The sequence below is a fragment of the Ambystoma mexicanum genome, chromosome 5q (assembly GCF_040938575.1).
Source record: "Ambystoma mexicanum isolate Mex_15411 chromosome 5q, UKY_AmexF1_1, whole genome shotgun sequence".
Classification (NCBI taxonomy): Eukaryota; Metazoa; Chordata; class Amphibia; order Caudata; family Ambystomatidae; genus Ambystoma; species Ambystoma mexicanum.
In genome coordinates, this window is record NC_090933.1 from 1,288,926,425 (window position 1) to 1,288,946,806 (window position 20,382).

The 20,382-nt window shown below is 48.7% G+C and overlaps 1 protein-coding gene across 1 annotated transcript in view; it reads left to right on the forward strand.

Annotated features, from left to right (window-relative positions):
* Positions 1-20,382, forward strand: part of LOC138498041 (uncharacterized) — a 458,173-nt gene that overhangs the window by 163,734 nt on the left and 274,057 nt on the right. The window contains exon 3 of the mRNA XM_069621879.1: positions 18,417-18,716. Within this exon, the coding sequence (XP_069477980.1) occupies positions 18,417-18,716 (300 nt within the window). The remainder of the gene's footprint in view (positions 1-18,416; positions 18,717-20,382) is intronic.

Genomic DNA, 20,382 nt, shown 5'->3' on the forward strand with positions numbered 1-20,382 from the left:
GTTGAGAGAGAGGTAGAGGAGGAGAAAGAGCCCAAGATCACATGGGAGGGGCGGTCAGTGAGGAAGGAAGTCAACCAATCCTGTTCCCGGTCTTAGATATCATGGGTATCTTGGAGCCGCTTTATGAGAATAGAGTGGTTGACGATGTCAAAGGCGGAAGAGAGGTCAAGGAGAATCAGAACAGCAGGAGAGTTGAAGTCAAGATTTGCAAGCAATTCTTCACTGGTGTTCAGGAGAGCAGTTTCTGTGCCTCTGCATGCTAGGAATCCAGATTGATGGTCATGTGAACAACAACAAGCTCAGTGTGTTGGGACAGTTGGGGGAAGACCCACTTCTCCAGGAGTTGCCCATGGAAGGGTGTAGTAGAGATAGGGTGGTAGTAAGCCGGAAACAAGGGCTTGGCAGAGGGATTTTTAAAAAGGGGGTTGACAAGGGAGTGCTTCAGAGAGGAAGGCTAGAGAGTGGTTGCAGAAGTCAGCAAGAGGCGGTGCGAGGGAGGAGATATTGTACTTGATGGTTCTGGATGAACAGGGAGATACCTGTTTGGATGAGACATTAATAGAGCGGACTACTCTAGTGACCTCATCCGTTGTGATAGGAGAGAAGGAGGAGCAAGTGGGTGGGGGGAGGTCAAGGGAAGCAGGAGGTCAGAAAGGATGTGTAGGAGGGGGAGGAGGAGAGAGAAGTGAGAATGTCCTGAGTTTTAGAGGTAAAGTGGGTGGCCATTGTAATACAGAGGGCCTGAGAAGGAAGAGGTGAGGTAGAGACTGCAGATGGATTGGCTGGTTCCTTGCAGATTTCAGCCGTGTTAGTGGCTCCAGAGATGCAGGCCTGGATGTGGACCCTCTTTTTGGAGCGGATGGAAAGACTGTATTGCCTTTGGAGCAGTCGACAGGCCAGTTTATCAAAGGATGAGCCCGAGGTCTGCCACTTACGTTCAGCAACTCTACACTTGCGTTTCAAGTCAGCTAGATCTGAGTCGTACCAACTGTTATGCTTGGAGACAGGTTTCAGGCGGATCCTCATGACAGGGGCAAGATTGTCAAGAGTGTTAGTAATAGTGAGATGAAGGTTGTCAAGGACAGAGTTGGTGGGAGAGTCAACATGGGGGAAGGAGAGGGGATGAAGGTAGAGGCAAACGCAGCAACTGACACTTGCTTCATCGGTCGTATGACAGCGTAAGAGGCTGGCAGTGCTGGGGGAGGCTCGGTCAGGTGGCCAAGAGGTCCAAGGTGGGAAGTGAGGAGGGAGTGGTCAGACCAGGAGAGAGAGTGATCAGAGTGAATGAAGGCATGAAGAGTGTGTCCGGCAGAGTGGGTAGGGCCGGAAGGGAGAGTAGTGAGGGAGAGAGAAGTACAGAGATCACGGAAGAGTGTGGAGGCAGGGACAGAAGAGTAAAGGTAGATGTTGAAGTCTCCATGGAGGAGGAGTTTAGAGGAAGAGGTCAGAAGAGAGGAGGTAAAGTCATCCCATGCCAAGAGGAATAGAGAGACGGGGTGATGGGGCCTGTAGATAGTGGCAAGGGTGAGAGACAGTAGGGGAGACACCAAGCTTGCAGACAAGGCTTTCAAAGGAGGAATAGGGCTGGATGGGTGGGTATGAGAGAGGTGGGGACCCACTCAGGGAAGATAGGGATACTCCACCACCAAGATGGTTGGGCTGATGCTTGGAGAGGACCTTGTATCCGTCAGGGAGGAGGGAGTCAAAAGCAGTGACTGAGCTGGCATTGGACCTCATCTCGATGAGAGTGAGTATACTTGGAGAGGACCTTGTATCCGTCAGGGAGGAGAGAGTCAAAAGCAGTGACTGAGCTTGCATTGGACCACATCTCGATGAGAGTGAGTATACTTGGAGAGGACCTTGTATCCGTCAGGGAGGAGGGAGTCAAAAGCAGTGACTGAGCTGGCATTGGACCACATCTCGATGAGAGTGAGTATATCTAGATCAAAGTCTTCAAGAAGGAGGCAGATATCAGAAGAGTGTTTGACAGCAGATCGAGCATTTAGAGTGGCTAAGTGTAGCCGGTTACCACCTTTGAAGGTTTTACGAGTGGGGCTACAGGGGGTGGTACACCCATCAGAGGTGGTGAAGGAGGTGTAGAGAGAGAGAGAGGAGGGGTAGCCAGAGAACGTAGGAAGTTGATGAGGGACGGCAGTCACCGTTCAAATATATTGGGTTGAGGGCCCTCGGCCATGACAGTGCCATTGTGATAGACATTAATGATGCACTTAGAGGATGAGAAGTGCACCAAGAGTACTTCCCATCTAGTGCCGCCATTAATGAGTGAAGAGGAAAAAGGGGAGAGGGTAGAGATCCGGTGGGAAATCCATAGGTCTGGAGAGGGGACAGAGGTAAGAGGGTATCAGTGAAAGTCTGTCTGGAAGTAGCACTCACATAGGTGTCAGCAATAGGTAGGCCAGGGTTAGAGGCCAACACATATTTTTTAAAGTTTTCTCTTCCAGACTTCGTGAGAGAGGAAGGATATGTGATAGAGTAACAGAATAGATTGGAGAGATTGAGAGTGCCATTGAGGAGGACGAGAAGAGGGATAGCAGGTGAGGCTGCACAATGCATGATCAAACTCACTAGGCAGCTTAGTAGCCGAGGGAGGCCGGAGGGTGCACAGACTTAAAGCACACCGAGATACGAATGTTCAAAGAAACACTTAAATGCAGCATGAAATAAAGGATGCACAGATGTAAAGCACACCTAGATTCGAATTTCCAAGGAAGGTTGGTGAAGGGTGCGATTTCTATGCATGACTGGCTGCCTGAGGCGTACTTGTTAGGAATGTTCAAACGCAGACGCGACTGGAGCACACCTCACCAGAATGAAGGATCACATAAGTGCATTGACCAAGTGCAGTATATCGCTAACGTGCAAGTCCACGGGAGGCCCCCACATAGAGGCGTGGTGGGGGGGCCTGCAGAAGTGGTTGGAGGCCGAAACAGTGGTGGGGCATTGCGTGGTATATAGGGGTCAGAGGGAGGACAACAATAATGTTACGGCCTGTAATGCATTAGTGCAGGCAATGTTTGGCCCCTCGGATGACATTCCGCCTTGAGATCCTTATGCATGCCTTGCAGCGCATCCACTGAGAGAGGGTACGGGTCCGGGTTGTGCGATGAGGCAATCATGGTGGTAGGGGATGCAGTGGGCGAGAGGGTGAGAAGGGCAAGCACATGCACTGTTTTTGCTTGAATTTTGTTTATAAGTATAGGTTCTTAGGACCATAATTCGCCATGTATATGCAGGTTCACAGGAATGGTAGCAGACTCTAGATGGACACTCTGGATGCGAACGCTAATTGACTCAGACTGCCCTAGAATTGATTATGAGTTTTGTAATTTCTGATGTGATATCGCGCAGGATTTATAACTTGCTGTGATGATTCATTTGTTGAAAATAAAAAAACAATACAAATATTTTTTTAAATCCGTTTTCTACAATATTTATTGAAGGAGTATCACACACATTATCCATCAGTTTTGTTTGGAAAGAAGAATAAGGATTTCTAGACTTAAGGTGGTTATTATTCACAAACTTCCTTTTATTCTCCCCTTTTGAGTTAGGGAGTTTTCTAGCTCTACGAGTTTGAGAAGGGGATTTATTCCTTTTTATATCACAGGAGCTCTGGCTGATTTTACCGACCTTAAGTGTTACTTATGTGGAACAACTAGGTTATTGTGGCAACAAGCGATTATATACTTTGGCATTTGTGATTTGTCTTCTCTAGAGGAAGTCAAATACCATGTCTCATCTCAATGGTTCCTCTTACTTCCCTGGGCCTTTTCTCCTCCCATGTGATCCTCCCGCAGAACACCACCCCCAAGGCCAGGATCAGGAAGCGTCTGCCTTTCCCCGGCCACCTGGGAAGAGACTTAAAGCAGGGGTTTAGTGAGGGGTCCATAGGATTTATTACATAACATGCAATTAGCTGCAGAAAAGGCCCAAGACAGTGATACCACTTTAACAGCACACTTCAAGTTGTGTGAAGAGAATTATGCCGGACGGGTAATTGTTTTACTCTGACATCCCTCAACATTATATATTTGGTTCCAAAACCCATAAGTGCAACCCAAGACAAAGACGAGCAGATACAACAACTGGCTGTATGTACTATGTTGATCTTTAATCGGATTCTGAGAGATTTTATTTGAGGTTACTTCTCCATGTAAAAGAAGCAAGATCCCTTACAACATTCTTTTTTCTATTAGCCTAAATGACACCAAAATATACCACATAATATATTAAAATTCTGTAAATGTCTTCCTTTACTCACGTTAGAGTGTGTACGCAGGTTTTAACACTAGTTGTTGACTAATTTGGTAGATATTACTTCTATCTACAAAATGTAGATCTGATCTTGTATCGCAGTGTTATGACTACATAATGAGTACATTTTGTATTTAAAAATTGCATACATGTTGGGTCTATTCATTTTTGTAAATAGATAGTTGATTACCTTGGGTACTAGAGGTCACTGTTTACACATCGCCAGCACCTTCTCCTTTCCAATATTAACATGTGTCAAAACCAGGTTTCTTCTGATTTGCGTGGGAGTCGATAACCTCTCTCTTGACCTGCATTAAAGGGTTTTTTTGTGAGCCTATCTAAAATGTAATATATGACAGGTTTTCATAGAAGCTCACAGGCCCAGATCTATTAAATGGCATCTGGCAGTGGGTTTATGGGATGTCTCTTTATAAACCACCTTCAGCACAATAGATCAATGTTTCTAATTTTAGGAATTGGATTGAACAGGCCTTCAAGGCAATAGTATGGCCTCCTCATATTTTATATTTTGAATCCCTGAGCAGCAGTTTCCAAAAGGGGAATTCTGGTAGTTTCAATCTCCCCATAAGCAATAGAAATATGTATGAGCCATACTAACTTCCAGTTCTAACTACTTTGTGATTCAAACGTGAATTACAGGAATGGCATTATAACATGCAACCTCTCAACCTACTTTGTGAAAAGTTAGACATCTGCAAGCACAGCCATTAAACCTATATACAGTTTTCTATGCTATACAAGTGTCCTTTATATTCTCCGTGCTTAGTACTTGGGGCCAAGGATATCACATATGGCTGAAGTAGGCTTTACATTCTACATCATTATGTACTCCCAAAATACTTAGTAAACATGGTACTTGAATTTGAATCACATTCAAACGGCAAATACATTTTCTCTACGCATGCCATGTTTGTAATACAAAGGGATTTTCTTTTTATACTGGGAATCCAGGAACATCACACTTGTGATGAAATCCTGTACTTTACTGCATCTGTGCCATGGTCTTTAACAAACATTCTGAGCATGCTGAATTCTTTTGGGTAGTGAATGCACTCAAATGTGTTGGGCCTTAGTTCTTGTTTGATTCTCAGCCTTGTTCTTCTGAACTGTCAAGTAGTGGCTGAAAGAAAATGTGTAATCTACACTTTTGAGGTTACAGGTGAAATCAAGACTTGGAAACGATTGCAATCCAAAAGTCACTTTCACAATATTTCACTGCCATTCCTTTATGTGCAGTCCAACACCAAGCAAACTACTTCAGGCAATGCCTCTTTCACTCTGTATAGAAGCTTTCTGTCATTAGTTTATTTTAGGCTATTATTCTTTGCTCCAAATTTCATGACACTCTGTGACCAATTTTAGAATCCCACCCATTAAGATGTCTGGTTTAAGCATTTCAGGCTGCTTGTACAATGTTCCGGTACCCCAAACACAAATTCAGGTGTTGAAATTTAACTTTTTCAGACAACAGTTCATTAAGGTTACTGATTGAGAGCAGGAATTAATGATCAGTTATCTTTCATAGAACAAAAGATCAATCCACCGACGAAGTGTCATAGGCTTAGCTCAAGACGGGTGGAGGAGATTCAGTGCCAGAACCTGTGGGACTATTTGGATAGTATTTAAAAAAAGTAGGGCTTATTCCAAACTTGGTGAAGGCCTCTTCAATGGGATGAAAGGAAGACAACGTGTAGCTTTAGTGAAAGCACAGAGGTATCATATTCAATCCCTAAAGGTCATTTGCCGATAGTTACCTAAGTCTGCAGATCTATAACGCAAAGGTTTTCAGCTGTGTCCAGACCTTTACCAGTTATTTAGAACAGTGAATTCCGATCGGTATCTCATTGCAGGTTTTATCGGCTTCCACTGAAAAGTGTCAACCTCTTTAGAATATACTTTACAAGTGAGGCAAGGCCTAAATGGAGCATACAAACACAAGATTAGGTGTGCCCATAAAACCTCATTCCATGGGCATAATGATATGTAAGACAACAAAAGATGAGAAATCGTTTGTTGGTGTCTTACATGAAATGGAGGTTGCCACTGTTTAGATTTCCTAGTCCAGGCCCTGGTAGACAGGAACACCTCATGTTAGTACCAAATCAATGTCTCCAGAAAAGGTCATTGACATGATGGTGTTGTCTCCTTATCATGAGCATCTGCCGCCTTTTGTCATTGATAAGTGGAATATGAGCATGTACCTGCTCAAGCTCAGCAATGCTTTCACAAGTGTTCATCTTTCAGGCTAAAATTAAAGTTTGTATGGCTACAATCTTAAGAGAAACTTTGAAAATGAATTAGTTGACATTCCACAAATCAATAAATCTTGGAGCTGGAGCGCGGACGAAAAGAGCCTGCTTCAAAGCTCCTCAGTTGTGCCCTTATCGACGGCTGCTCAGCATCTGGGCTAGTGCCTCCGGATTCCGGCAATGACGAAGGCTTGTTATAGTGACTCCTTCAATCCCATCCTAATTCTTCAGCGCTCTCAAAAAACTACAGATATCATGGCCACACCAGGGTAGTGGTAAAAATGTTAAGTTGCAAGGTACTAGCCAGGCACAAAGTCACTTGCCCCCTCAACTCTCCACATATAGAATGCACCCTGTTTTTTATTTACCAAGAGTCAACTAACAGTAACCAATGGCTTGTGGCAAGGGCACATTTTTAGATCTGGTCCAGACAGTCCGGGGTGTGGCCTCCTGATTATCACACGTCAACCTAATATCCATCTCTGCCTTACATTTCTAGGTTGGTACATTCTTCTGCTTCGCTGAAGGAAGTATCTCAGCGAGAAGAGTTGTGCTCTCTCTTCCATTTGGGTACTGATATAATATCCACCAGGGCAACAGTGACAGCAAAAGATTAAAGGTCTGGACCTCCTCATGAGATCACACAGCCTGGTCTCTTTGGGGATTAATGCTACTTGCAATAGGGGTCACACATTAGATGCCACTTTATGCAAGCGTTTAGACATAGCTGACTCACTGATGTTTCCATTTATATGGAAGAACCAACATCTACTGTTATTTTCCACTCCTATAGTGGTCATGCCCAGCCGACCTGCGGGTAGTTCAGCAGACATTGTATGTATGTCTTGTGTTTTATAGAGAGCAATCCCGACTGAGAAGCAGTGGAGAACTGAGCACATTATTTTTGCTAGACAAAAAGGCAACTATCATTCCCTTGCTTCCTCTCCTCACCCTTCGGCCCAACCCAGCCTCGTGTAACCTGCTAGCCTCCCAGTATAACCCTCTTTCTCCCCCCATATTTGAATCCCTAGTGCCCATTAAGCTCTTCAAAGGCAAGCATTGTAACTCCCCCTTGTACTTGGACAACTTAATTCCAAAACCAGAGTTTAGAATTCAAATGAGTGAAGAAGCATCAGTGGGGGGAGCTAGGGATCCATCATGGTTCTCTCTGTATCATCAACGGATTGATTCCTCTACACAAGAGTTCTTCTCAAACGCTGTGCCCTCTCTAATAACCGCAAGAGCTCTACAGAGTAGTAAAGGAGCTTAGCACCCCTTCTGCAGCCCATGTTGATGCCTCCTCCTCTCACGTGCCTATGCAATGATATTTCTGAATCTGAAAACTATTCTTGACAAAAGTGCGTCTCTCTATGCAATTGTGATCGTGGAGGGACTTCCCCTGACTTCGGCCTCTCTTCCTGGAGAAGACTTCTTTTGTTGCAAATTCCTTTCCATTTAGGTAGTCATCTGTGCTGTCAAACCCATAAAACCGACAGCCGATCTCTAGTATGGTAGTTAAAGCCCACCTGGATCTTCTTCATTTCTGTGCAATATCTTCAATAATTTCTTCTCAGCAGGTACTTTTTGTGTCTATTTCTAAAACGCCTGGATTCGCTCCCTTTTAAAGATGACATCTTTGGACCCTTAGAGCCCACCCGTCGAACTACAAATGCATTTCTCCAGCATGGGATCTGGCATGGATTCACATGCTCATGAATATTCCCCGTCGTCAGGCTGGAAATCCTCTGTACAGAAAAATCAGTATCAGTTTCGTTTCTGATCTATCTTTCCTAGTAGTAACCAATCACGGATCTCTGGGTCATACTGCCCACAGCCAATGACTGCCCTCTCTCTAAGCCCCGCCTCTGGCAGCCATCCTCAGATTTTTACCGTACGTTCAAGTGTTGGGAGTCCTCGTGCTATAGCTCTCGAGCTTTTGCTGCGTTTTCATGCTTTTTCAAAGAGAATTTCTAATTTTTCGGTTAAATTGAGCCTCAAGCTCCACCGTTTCTACATCCATTCAACGGGGACCTGTTTTGGAAGTTTCTACGCCCCTCAAGGGTGAAGATTTCGTCGAGCGACGCTCTTGGAGGATTCCAGAAGTTTCGGAGGCCTACCCCGGAAATGACCCAGGAGAAAGGGAGCTCGACGCCCGGGAAGCTGTTCAGGGCCTGCCCTGGATGCCAGCTGCAGAATGTGTTCAAGGAAGACGAGCATTCCTTATGCCTCTATTGTCTTCATGAAGACAAAACGCACGTGGAGAAGGACTGTGCGTTTTGCGGGAACATGTTGGAGCGGACCATGAGGGATCGCCATCTTCGTCTCGCCAACTGGCTAGAGGGAAAGAGCCCGTCAGGTGAGAAGAAAAAGAAGAAATCCGAGCGGTCTTCTAAGTCCTGTGAGGGCGCCCTGGCCACGGGGGCCCAACAGAAGGCTAAGCACCGTGAGTCCGCGGGCACCGGAAGCCCCGAACGGTCGGGCTCCTCGGCTGCCAGGCAGGGCGCACCCGCCCCGGCGCCATCGACCACGAGCCAACGCTCTGGCTCGGGTAAGAGGAAATCCGCAGTGGCCCCGGTCGATCTCGAAGATTTTGGCAGAGGGGGGGCCAGGCGAGGAGAAGGCCTCAAGCACGCAGTCGGTGACGAAGGCCTCGAATTACCCAGCCGAGGCCTCTATCGAGAAAGTGGCGGCAACCCTGAAGCAGCCTGTGGGGTTTACACCAGTGGTAGCGACCTCGGGGCCCAGAGTCTCCCTGCCACCTCGAGGGAGGCATCTTTCAAGCCCATCGAAAAAAACCCCACGAAGCCCCCGACGGAGAAAGAAGGGGGGGCCAGTGGCCGTAGTGGATACAGACACAGCCTCCGAGGAGGAGCTGGTCGAAGCCCTTGAGAGCCATGACGCGGGCATGGAGGAGGACCAGCCCGTAGAGAGGCATCCCGACGAGTGGGACGAAGACAGCGACGGCGGTGCCGAAGGGACCCAAGATCACCCGTCGCGCCCGTCGCAGCCAGTGCCGTAGGACAACTCGGCGGCCATTTTGATGGCAATTCAATCCTTATGCACTGAAATAAGGACCAGATTGCCTCTACTCCCGACGGAGGCACTGGGACCAGGCCCGACGGAGGAGCCAGGGGCAGGCCCGTCGGGAAGTCCACCACCAAAGAGGAGACGGACACATCTCCCTTCACCCTTCCAGCCCTCGAGGCCTGCTCAGCCCTCACCCCCGTTCACAGTTCGCATGGATGACACGGGCACAGACACGGCCACGACGGGCACGGACGACGACGGCGGCGACGACGGGGTGGACCTCCCGTCGTCCCCCACTCCCTGGGCTTCCCCGCCCGATGAGATTGGATCCTTCCATGCGATGATCTCCAGGGCATCCAAGCTTTTCCAGCTCTGCCCCGAAGAGAAGAAGAAGGAGGGGTTCCTCTATCAACGTCGAGAGGCCAAGAGGAAGACGGTCCTCGCGGTACCTCTACTGGATGACATCTGGGACGAGGGACTCTCCCTCCTCAAGAACCCGTCCATGACGCTGGCAAAAAGGGACCGATACGAAAAGAAGTGCCGGGTCCGGCGCGGCCCCTCTATGCCTTAGAGCACAGCCGACCCCGGATTCAGTCGTCTCGGCGGCTGCCAGGAAGAAGGCGGTGGGGCATCGGCCTCGACATCGACTGCCCCACCGGACGGCAAGGGAAAGAAGCGTGACGCGATGGGACGACGAGTCATCACGTCGGCGGCGACGACGATTAAGGCGGCCAACGCCCTGGCTATTGTTGCCCATTACGACAGGGAACTTTGGTACAAAATCGCTCCATTGTTGGACTTCCTGCCGGAACGACAAGAGGGCAGAAGCCCTGGAAATACTGCAAGAAGGCGAGGTGGCGTCGGACCACACCATAACGGTGGCGACGGACATCGCTGACACCGGTTTCTGCCAGTTGGTCAACGGCGTTTGCCTCAGACGGCGCAGATGGCTTAAGGCGACGGATTTCCGCCAGGACGTACAAGCCAAAGTGTTGGACATGCCCTTCGACGGGAACAACCTGTTTGGGAAAACAGTCGATGAGTCCCTGCAAACTATCAAAACGGACACAGAGACAGCCCGGGCCCTGGGAGTTCTCCAGCAACGACGGCCGTCCTTTCGAAAACCGGAGGCAAGCAAGGGGCCTCCAAAGGTTCCGGCTGTGGCTCCTATACCTACCGTCAAGCGGCCCGTTCCTCGTCGCAGGAGGCCTATAGAGGACGGGGCAAGTCGGGAGGTTCCCACCGTCGTCGCCAGGGAGGTCAAGGTGGCAAGGCGGCCTCGAAGCAGGACTGAACCGACCGTGGCGTAGGGCCCCCACCGAAGCACCCCGGTGGGAGGCCAGCTGGCGAAGTTCGTCAGCGTGTGGGAGTCCATCTCCACCGACTGTTGGGTGCTGGAAACCCTGGCCCAGGGGCATGCCCTCGAATTTCTAAAGAAGTGCCCTCGCGTGCCACCCGTGGCCAGGAAGGAAAACCACGTACCCCAGCTGCTGCTGGAGGTAAGGGCGATGCTCAAGAAAGGTGCCATTGAGCTTGTCCCAAAGAGGCTTCGGGGCTCCGGAGTCTACTCAAGATACTTCCTCGTAAAGAAGAAGACAGGAGGTTGGCATCCATCCTGGACCTGCGGCAACTGAACAAGTACATCAAGGCTCAGTAGTTCCGGATGGTCACCCTCCAGCACGTGCTGGGACAACTGGAGGAGGACGATTTCCTGTCGTCGTTGACTCGGATGATGCCTACTTCCACATCCCCATTCTAAAAGGACACCGGAAGTTCCTCAGGTTCGTGGTCCAAGGACGGCACTACCAGTTCAAGGCCCTCCCGTTCGGATTAAAGTCGGCACCCAGGTTGTTCACCAAGTGCCTAGCACCAGTGGCGGCGTGGCTATGCCTGCAAGGGATCCACGTCTATCCCTACCTGGACGACTGGCTGATCCGAGCAAGAACAAGGGAGCTCGCCGTAGAACACACAGCGAATACCGTCCAACTACTCACGAACCTGGGGTTCTCCATCAACTTCCCCAAATCCCACCTGGTTCCTTCGCAGGTCGCCCTGTTTCTGGGTGCCAAGCTCGACACAGTGGCACGACTGGCCTCGCCGTCGGACGAAAGGACGAAAGCCATCCTGGGCAAGGTGCAACGCATGATAACCATGGACATGGCCAGGGTAAGATCCATCAAATCCCTTCTTGGGCTGATGTCCTCCTGCATCTATCTGGTACGCCTGTGCAGGCTTCGAATGTGCCCACTGCAAGAGTTCCTCGACGCACGCTGGATCCAGGCGATGGGCAGCTTCGAGGACAGGATATCGCTCAACGAGACCTCCCGACAAGCGATCCGGTGGTGGGCCACCCGCACTCATCTGACGCCGGGCGCAGACTTTCAGACCCCAGCTCACCAGGTAACGCTGATGACGGATACCTCCTTGGAAGGGTGGGGAGCGCATACGGGAGATCTCCACGCGAGAGGCCTTTGTCTCCCAGAGGAAAAACAGCTTCATATCAACATTCTGGAGCTCTGCGCAGTGTTTTGGGCCCTCAGATCCTTTCTTCCGTCCCACAAGGGCAAGGTGGTGAGAATCTTCACCGACAACACCACCACGATGTTCTACATCAGGAAGCAGGGTGGAACCAGATCCCCACCCCTATCCAAGGAGGCCCAGGATCTGTGGCACTGGGCCGTCGACCTGGGGATGTTTCTGGTGCCCTTTCATCTGGCAGGGATAAAGAACACCATCGCCGACTCACTCAGCACGGAGCTGCGCTCGTGCCACGAGTGGGAGCTACGCCAGGATCAAGTGGATCGACTCTTCTGGCTGTGGGGCAGACCCCAGGTCGATCTCTTTGCGATGGCGACTAACTCCAAGTGCCAGAGGTTCGCCAGCAGGTTCCCCTAACCAAGGAGCATGGGCGATGCTTTCTCGTTCCCCTGGGACAGCCTGTTCCTCTATGCTTTCCCGCTGTTGCCACTGCTACTCCGGCTCGTCAACCAGCTCAAGAGGTCCCGGTGCAGGATGATCCTCGTCACACCGGCGTGGCTGAGACAGATCTGGTTCCCGGACCTTCTGGATTTATCGGCATCCCCACCAGTCAAACTGCCCATGGACGCAGATCTGCTTTCCAGAGAAGGAGGCGGGATTCTTCATCCCGACCCGAAGTCGCTGAACTTGCAGGCCTGGCTCCTGCAGCACTAGAGTTTGGAGGATACGATATACCGGCCGACTGCAGAGAGGTTCTTGCAAAGGCCAGGGCGTCCTCAACTCTCAAGTGTTATGGACACAAATGGAAGAAGTTCTCTGTCTGATGCCGGGCACAGAAGATTAACCCTCTTTCCTCTATGGATTACGGCCCCTCAAGTACTGCCGTACCTACTGTCGTTGGCCAAGGCTGGAATACCTCATGCCTCCATCAAGATACATCTGGCTGCCATCTCCAGATACACCAGGACAACAGGACGGGCGTCCTTATGGTCTCATCGCCTGGTGAAGGAATTTGTGAAGGGACTATTCCGTTCGTTCCCGCTGGTGAAGGCCCCAGCCCCGGCGTGGGAGCTCAACGTGGTGCTGACTAGACTCATGGGGGCCCCATTCGAGCCTATGCATGCGGCACTGTTAAAGTTCCTATCGTGGAAAACAGCTTTTCTCGTGGCCATCACCACCACATGGCGCGTGGGAGAGATTCAGGCCCTATCTTGCAAACCTCCATACTTGACTTTTCACGATACGAGGGTGGTGCTCAGGACGCATCCATCCTTCATGCCCAAGGTGCCGTCGGACTTCCTCCTCAACGAGCCCTTGGTGTTAAGGTGCCGTCGGACTTCCTCCTCAACGAGCCCTTGGTGTTACCAGTTTTCTTCCCATCGCCCTTGTCGCTGGCCGAGAGGACTTTACACTCGCTGGATGTAGCTAGAGTGCTGAAGTTCTATGTGGACCGCACGAAGAGTTTTCGGAAAACGTCACAGCTTTTTGTGAACTTTGGACCTGTGAATCAAGGGAAGGCTCTCTCGAAGGCTTCCATTTCCAGATGGCTCTCCGGCTGTATCATGCACTGTCACCGGTTGGCAAACCGACCGCTGCCCGGCCGTCCGAGAGCCCATTCGACCAGAGCAATCGCTGCTACCACAGCGTTCCTGTCTGGTGTGCCCCTGCTGGACATCTGCAGGACTGCTACATGGAGGTCGACACACACCTTCACGAGATTCTACTGCGTCGACCAGGATTCCAGGGAGGAGTCCAGGGTCGGCCAAGCAGTGCTGCGCAACCTGTTCGCCTGAAGGTAGGCCGTTTGAGGATATAAGAGTTGCTTAATGTTGAGTTTATGTATTACTTAATGTTGAGCCTTTTGCCACCTCCCGTGGTTGTGCATGTGTGTACTGCTATGTATTCTTATATTCATGAGCATGTGAATCCATGCCAGACCCCATGCTGGAGAAGGAACAAGTTACTTACCTGTAACTGTTGTTCTCCAGCATGGATCTGGCATGGATTCAAATGCGAACCCTCCCTCCTACCCCTCTGCGGCTCTTCACTTGGTCATACTGCCACTTTATGTGCTACCAAATCTGAGGATGGCTGCCGGAGGCGGGGCTTAGGGAGAGGGCAGTCATTGGCTGTGAGCAGTATGACCCAGAGATCAGTGATTGGTTACTACTAGGAAAGACAGCTCAGAAACGAAACTGATACTGATTTTTCTGTACCGAGGATTCCCAGCCTGACAACAGGAAATATTCATGAGCATGTGAATCCATGCCAGACCCATGCTGGAGAACAACAGTTACAGGTAAGTAACTTGTTCCTTCCTTCATGTCGCAATTTTCCCAAAAACAAAAAATCTTTGTCAACCACCAGATACATGGTCAGTCACACTCTTTTTGACAATGATCAGCCGTGTTTCCATCCCGAACACAGCACAGAGGTTGCGCCACTTTGTTTGTGGAATGATGTACTTCCATCCACAGACAATGGCACATTACCTCGATCTGCCATCTCAGACTGTGGGTGGTCTTTGATACTGTAGACCATGGCATCTGCTTGGAGCATCCACTCTCGGAGGATCACCTTTCTGAAAATGCCCCAAGATGTGTTACTCCTTTTTGTCAAATAGATCTCAGCAAATCCTTCTCAGACAATTTCCTCTTTCCTACTTGCTGTTCCCTTTTTCCTCTTTTATTCATTTTCTGTCAGAACTCACATTAACCAATTCTAGACAAGTCTGAGATTGATTTGTCCATCATACGCAAATGATACTCAACTTTAAAGTTGTATCTCTCAATTTTCCTTCTTATCCCCTATCCCCAGGAGAGTGTTCGTATCCATAAACAACTGGAGGCCAAAAACCGGCTCCAGCTTAATGAGTCAAAGAGCAAAAATGGGTTAATGGGCTGTGCTAGACTTCTCTAGGAGAAATCTAGCATGAGGCGCTGATTAAATAACCTTGTGCTAAACAGTGTGGAATGGGTTCTGCTCACTTTGACAATCTCAGTGCAGCAATACATTAAGTATATAAAGGGTCTGTTTCATCATGTGCTAAGTCCATGGAGATCATCATCAGAGAGAACATCCCTCCTGCAACGATCACCCAATAAACCATTGAAATGTTTTGCGCCACCCCCGTCCTGTACTACCCAGGAAGTTGAGTTTGCATGTATTTGAACAAAAATGACAAAACTTTTAGTCTATACACTTTCTTCAAAAGGTTGTATATGCCCTGTAAGTGATGACAATTTAATGCTTCCAATCAAAGAGGATTGTATCTTCAATGGGAGGAGTAATGGGCAGTATGACTACTTCAAGGCATATATATACCATTCCACTCGGAGAGAGGAAAATGCCAAAAAAGGGTTGTCCATGATATAACTGAATCAGAAATGTCCGGGGGAGAAAAAAACAAAAATAATTTAAACGAAAATGGCTTCCGGCACTCTCTCCCCCGGACATTTCTATTAACCCGTCCCCCTACTTTATATTTTGGCGGCACACTTCGCTGTGTGCTGCCAACTTCTCCATCCCTCTGCGACGCCGGTTCCCTTCACTTCCGTGCATGGGAACTGGTGCTGCAGGGTCTCTCTTTTTTTTTTTTCACTTTATCTTTGACTGAGCAGGGGCCACCCCTACAACCCTTGATACCATTGTAACGAACAGGGGTGCGGAGGACACCCCTGCTTCCTTTGTTTGCAACAATGGTACAGAGTGGCAGATGTGTTTCAAATTTTCGGTACGTAATTTTCGTACGGCCGAAATTCAAACAAAACTTCCATTGAGGTTTCTTTTCGGTTTCATGTACGGATTCTGACAAACTTGAAAATGTTTGTGTACAGCGTAAGCGCTATATACATTCAAATAAAAAGATACATACATTGTTGCAATTGCTTGTAGCCCAGATGATGTGATGGCTTGAGCTGGGCTGCTAATACAATGAGATGGACTAGCTGTGAAAAGAGGGTCAAAGATTGTGACTGGTAATCTACTCCAGAATATGTCCCTTTGTCCTGAGGGTGACAGGTAATTGCATCAGCCAGTGGGAACGTGCGGTGCGAGCTGATTTGCAGTAGGTCACATATTTCAATGAAGAAGATACCGGGTAAGGCTTTTGCTATGGGGATACTTATGGAGAGCAAGACAAAATGTATACTAGGAGTTGACTGATAAGGGGGGATTGAGCTTGTCTGTGCTGTAGGGCAGAGAGAAAGGAGTTGTCACTGCAAATGTGAATGGAGCACAGGACAGCTCCAGCTAAGGTCCCTGCATCAGGAGTGCCCCTTGCAGAGAAAGGGAAGACACTCCTATCACACACTGAATAGAGCCAAAGGAGAGAATGTGTAGCCAGGCAAGAGTGTGCAGGTAGCCAGCAGAGAGGCTGCAGGCTGCCAGGAGCGATTGAGGGCCAGTCAGGAGAGAGGGTGAGGGCAGGGCCAGTGAGGAGAGAGGCTGAGGACACGGCCAGTCAGTAGAGAGGCTGGAAGGCCAGTCAGGGGAGTGGTTGAGGGAGAAAGGAGAAAGGCTAAAGGCTGCCAGGAGAAAGGCTAAGGACCAGTCAGGAGAGAGGCTCAGGACCAGTCAGGAGAGAGGCTGAGGCCAGTCAGGAGAGGCTAAGGGCCAGTCAGGAGAGAGGTTGAGGACCAGTCAGGAGAGAGGCTGAGGCCCAGACAGGAGAGAGGCTGGTGGCCAGTCAGGAGAGAGGCTGAGGGCTACCGGGGGAGGCTGAGGGCCAGTCAGGATTGAGGCTGAGGGCCTGTCAGGAGAGAGGCTGAGGGCTACCGGGGAGGCTGAGGGCTATTAGTGTTCTTGGAGCCTAAGGGGGAATTCCAGATCTCTGCGACATACAGAGGATGAACTGTTGGGACAAATGACCCTTTACACAGGTTGCAAAGGACTTTGTCCTTACCTAGTTCCCTGCTCTGAAAGAACACGTTGTGTATTAGCAGTACAGACAAAGTATTCCAACGGTCTCGAATCAGTTCATTGGAGAATGTAAAGCCTTGTCTTCTCAGAATAGGTGTAAGGGCAATGAGTTGTTACGGAACAGTGAAGTGGATCTACCAAATGAGATCTAGAAGATCTTTGAAAAGTGATCTGATGTAATGCTTGCTCATCGCTCTTGAGGGATGTCCAGCAGAAATCTGGAGTCTTGTTTTCTAGTTTTCTATATAGTCTTGAAAGTCTTCTCACACTAGACACCCTGAGAAACTCATTAGTAGCACCTCGAAGGGTCCTAGGATCATAGCTGGAGCTGGAGACGGCTGGAAATGCTTGTTTAATTGTTTAATGTTATCATTGTGAAATGCTCATTGGAATATAGGCAGGCTGCAACCCATGAGGGAAAATCCACTGAAAGCAATAGTGTGGCACTGCCACATGAGGTATGAATGGCCTCTGGTGTCCAGTGAACCAGTGAAAATTAGAATGCAAACCTTTCTGTTTTTCCCCAGGTCTTTTTGAATCCAACATAGCCTTAGTGGAGGCAGTATTTAAAAAAAACACACATTATGCGTTTCTAACATGGAAGCACATTAAGGCATGGGGATGGTGGAAACAGTGAAGCATTTCAGGTGGCTACATGTGTGTACCCTCTACCAGTAACACCAAGCAGGCGAGTGGCACATGGGAGAGCATGAAAAGAATAATGGCGCATTCAGAATGTGTGGCATTAATGGGCTCTTCCTTGATTGCGAGATTTAATTTGTGTGTACAAATAGAGAAAAGGTAGAGGCAGAAGTGTCTGTAGCTCCTTAATGCGTGCTAATTATACAATTTCAGGTTATATAAGTTTAAGATTTATTAGTCTTTGTGGAAAGAAAAGTGCAGTTGTCACTCTTCCACAAAACGTGTTGCTTGGAATCCACAATCCACCAACAACCACTGCAAAGTTAACCTGGGTTTGAGCAATAGTGAGGTTTCCCTTGGAAAAGTGACTCGAAGAACACGAAACGCTTATCGGCCAAGTCATCGTCAAGTTTAAAATGTCATTAATAAAATATAGAAAACAATCTTTTCAGAACAGTGACAGTCAATGGCTTTCGCTTCCTGTTAATGTGTTTAGCTCTGTTAAATGTGATAGGCATGATGAGTTGGCAGTAGGGCAGACATTTCTCTGGTGGAAACATGCATTGAAAGAATACGTTGTTTGCGCTAGGCCAATTCTTTGCCTTAGTGGTAAATGCACCTTTGCACATAGTGTGTAATACCGCCCCTCAGAGGGCCATCATCATGCCATTGCAAGCTTCCAAAGTGGAGCTTTTAGTACTGTGACAAAATTCAGCCTGCAATTGAAAACAATAGACAGTAAAGAAAGACTAAACAGAATTAGAAAGCTTGGCTAACACAGTTAACACCTGCCCTCTCTTGCAGCCCGTCCAGAGATTTTCATCCCGCAGAGAGAAGCCATTATAGGCAAGGAAGCCTTGCTGAGATGCTGTGCGCTTGGTTTCTACCCAGTGGAGATCGATATCGCCTGGCTGAGAGATGGGCAGATCCTGCCAGGGACCAGCACAAGCAAACCCCAGCAGTATGCAAATGGAACCTTCAGGATTAACAGCACTGTGGCACTCCTACCAGCATACAGCGATGCCCACCTCATCTTCTCCTGCCGTGTCCAGCACGCATCTCTTCCAGGACCCCTACAAGAAGACATCCAGCTGTTACTAGAAGGTGAAAGCTTTGAAACGAATACAAAAAAAAAAATGATGTGTAATATAACAGGGAAGTTTCAAAGAAGAATTGAAAGTTGAGAAAACATCTGCACAGTCTTTGATTGATGAAGGGCTATGAAGGTACCTCTAGTGGTGATTGGCACGCAAGGACAAAGAAGACTTCCCAGGTCATGTTTAGTGGAATTGGGTACCACAACGTGGGTTTGGTCGGGTTGTTAAATAAAGGGGGCCTGCACTGATTTGAGGGAGTTGAGTGTAATTTGGAAATGACTGATATTGTGCATGATGGTGTGTGTCGGAGCTCTGAAGCGACGCTGTTTTCCTTGTGCTTGCACTTTTGAACTGCATTTCCGCAATCCGCTTCCTGGAGGAGGCGGAGTCACAGCCGCCCACGTGAGTGGTCACGTGAGCAAACCAAGCCCTCATCCCTGCGCCAGAGCCACCCTTGCGGCGTAAAGCCCGTCGGAGACAAGCCCTCTGGCTGTTGTGCGGCTGTTTGGCGAGCTGGGGCGATACAATCAAGCACACAACTTTGCCAAAGAGCTGTGTGGGAGGCAGTCCTCGGCGAAACTGTGAAGGAAGAGGTAAGTCCTCTAAATGACCGATCAGGGTCCACAAACACGTGCAAAACTAAAGCACTCATTACAAATGCGAGATTATAATGTTAATACGAGGCCATCATGTGTGCTTGGGGGCGTATACGACCAAACAGGGTCGCTTGATGGATATGACTGGACAAGAGGAGGGCTCGATGACCATGTGGAAAGACAAACATTATCATGTAAGCCATCCTATGTGCTAAATCAGAAAGCCTGTAATTCATCAGTACTGCACCCAATATGTGAACAACCAAAATCATTAGTTCACATTGTGTCAGAGAGACTAAAGATTTTAAAAATAGACATCAGACCAGCTGACGATATTGATATGTCCTCTAAACCTCCATCGATAAGAAATGCGCTCCCACGTGATCCTATAGCGGACACCGCTGCTGGCGCTTCACTGGTCGAGGCGGAGGTCTCGCCCCGTGTGGCAGCCGTGGAAGATCAGCTTGGAGTGATCGCAAAGACAACGATCGACGGCCGGGCAGATTGGAACTCGGAGAACAACAGGGAAAGCGCCACAAACGTGATTGAAGTAAACATAACGGCATTCCAGTCGCCGTTTGATGTAACTGACATTGAGTTACTAGAACTAGAAGTACCTGTAAACCAGAGCGACTCCGGACTGGTCAAATTCACTTTTCCCTGTAATGACCATGATGCCAGCACTAGCGTGACCAACCCTGCGCACCCCACATCTTCCACACGTGATGCAAATTGGGCTCAAGAGCAAATGCCTAAAATGTCGCAATTGAGAAGCTCACTCAATCTTAATCAAGAGTCCCTGTTGGAAGCAAATAAACTAAAACCAGTGAGAGGAAAGGGTGTCTCTGGCGGCATAATACAAAATGCGTCGTCAAGATCAAACTCCAAATCGGTACTAGCGGAGTCCATTATCCCAAAGCTAAACACTTTTGGAGTAGACTTGGCTGGTCGTGAAGCCAGGCTGACTGAACGCCTAAAAGCCGACTTTGAAAAATGAAGGAGCGCTTGTCTGAGAGTTTCATAACTGATAAAAACAAAAAAAAATATAGTGACTTCCACAAATGTCAAATCTTTGAT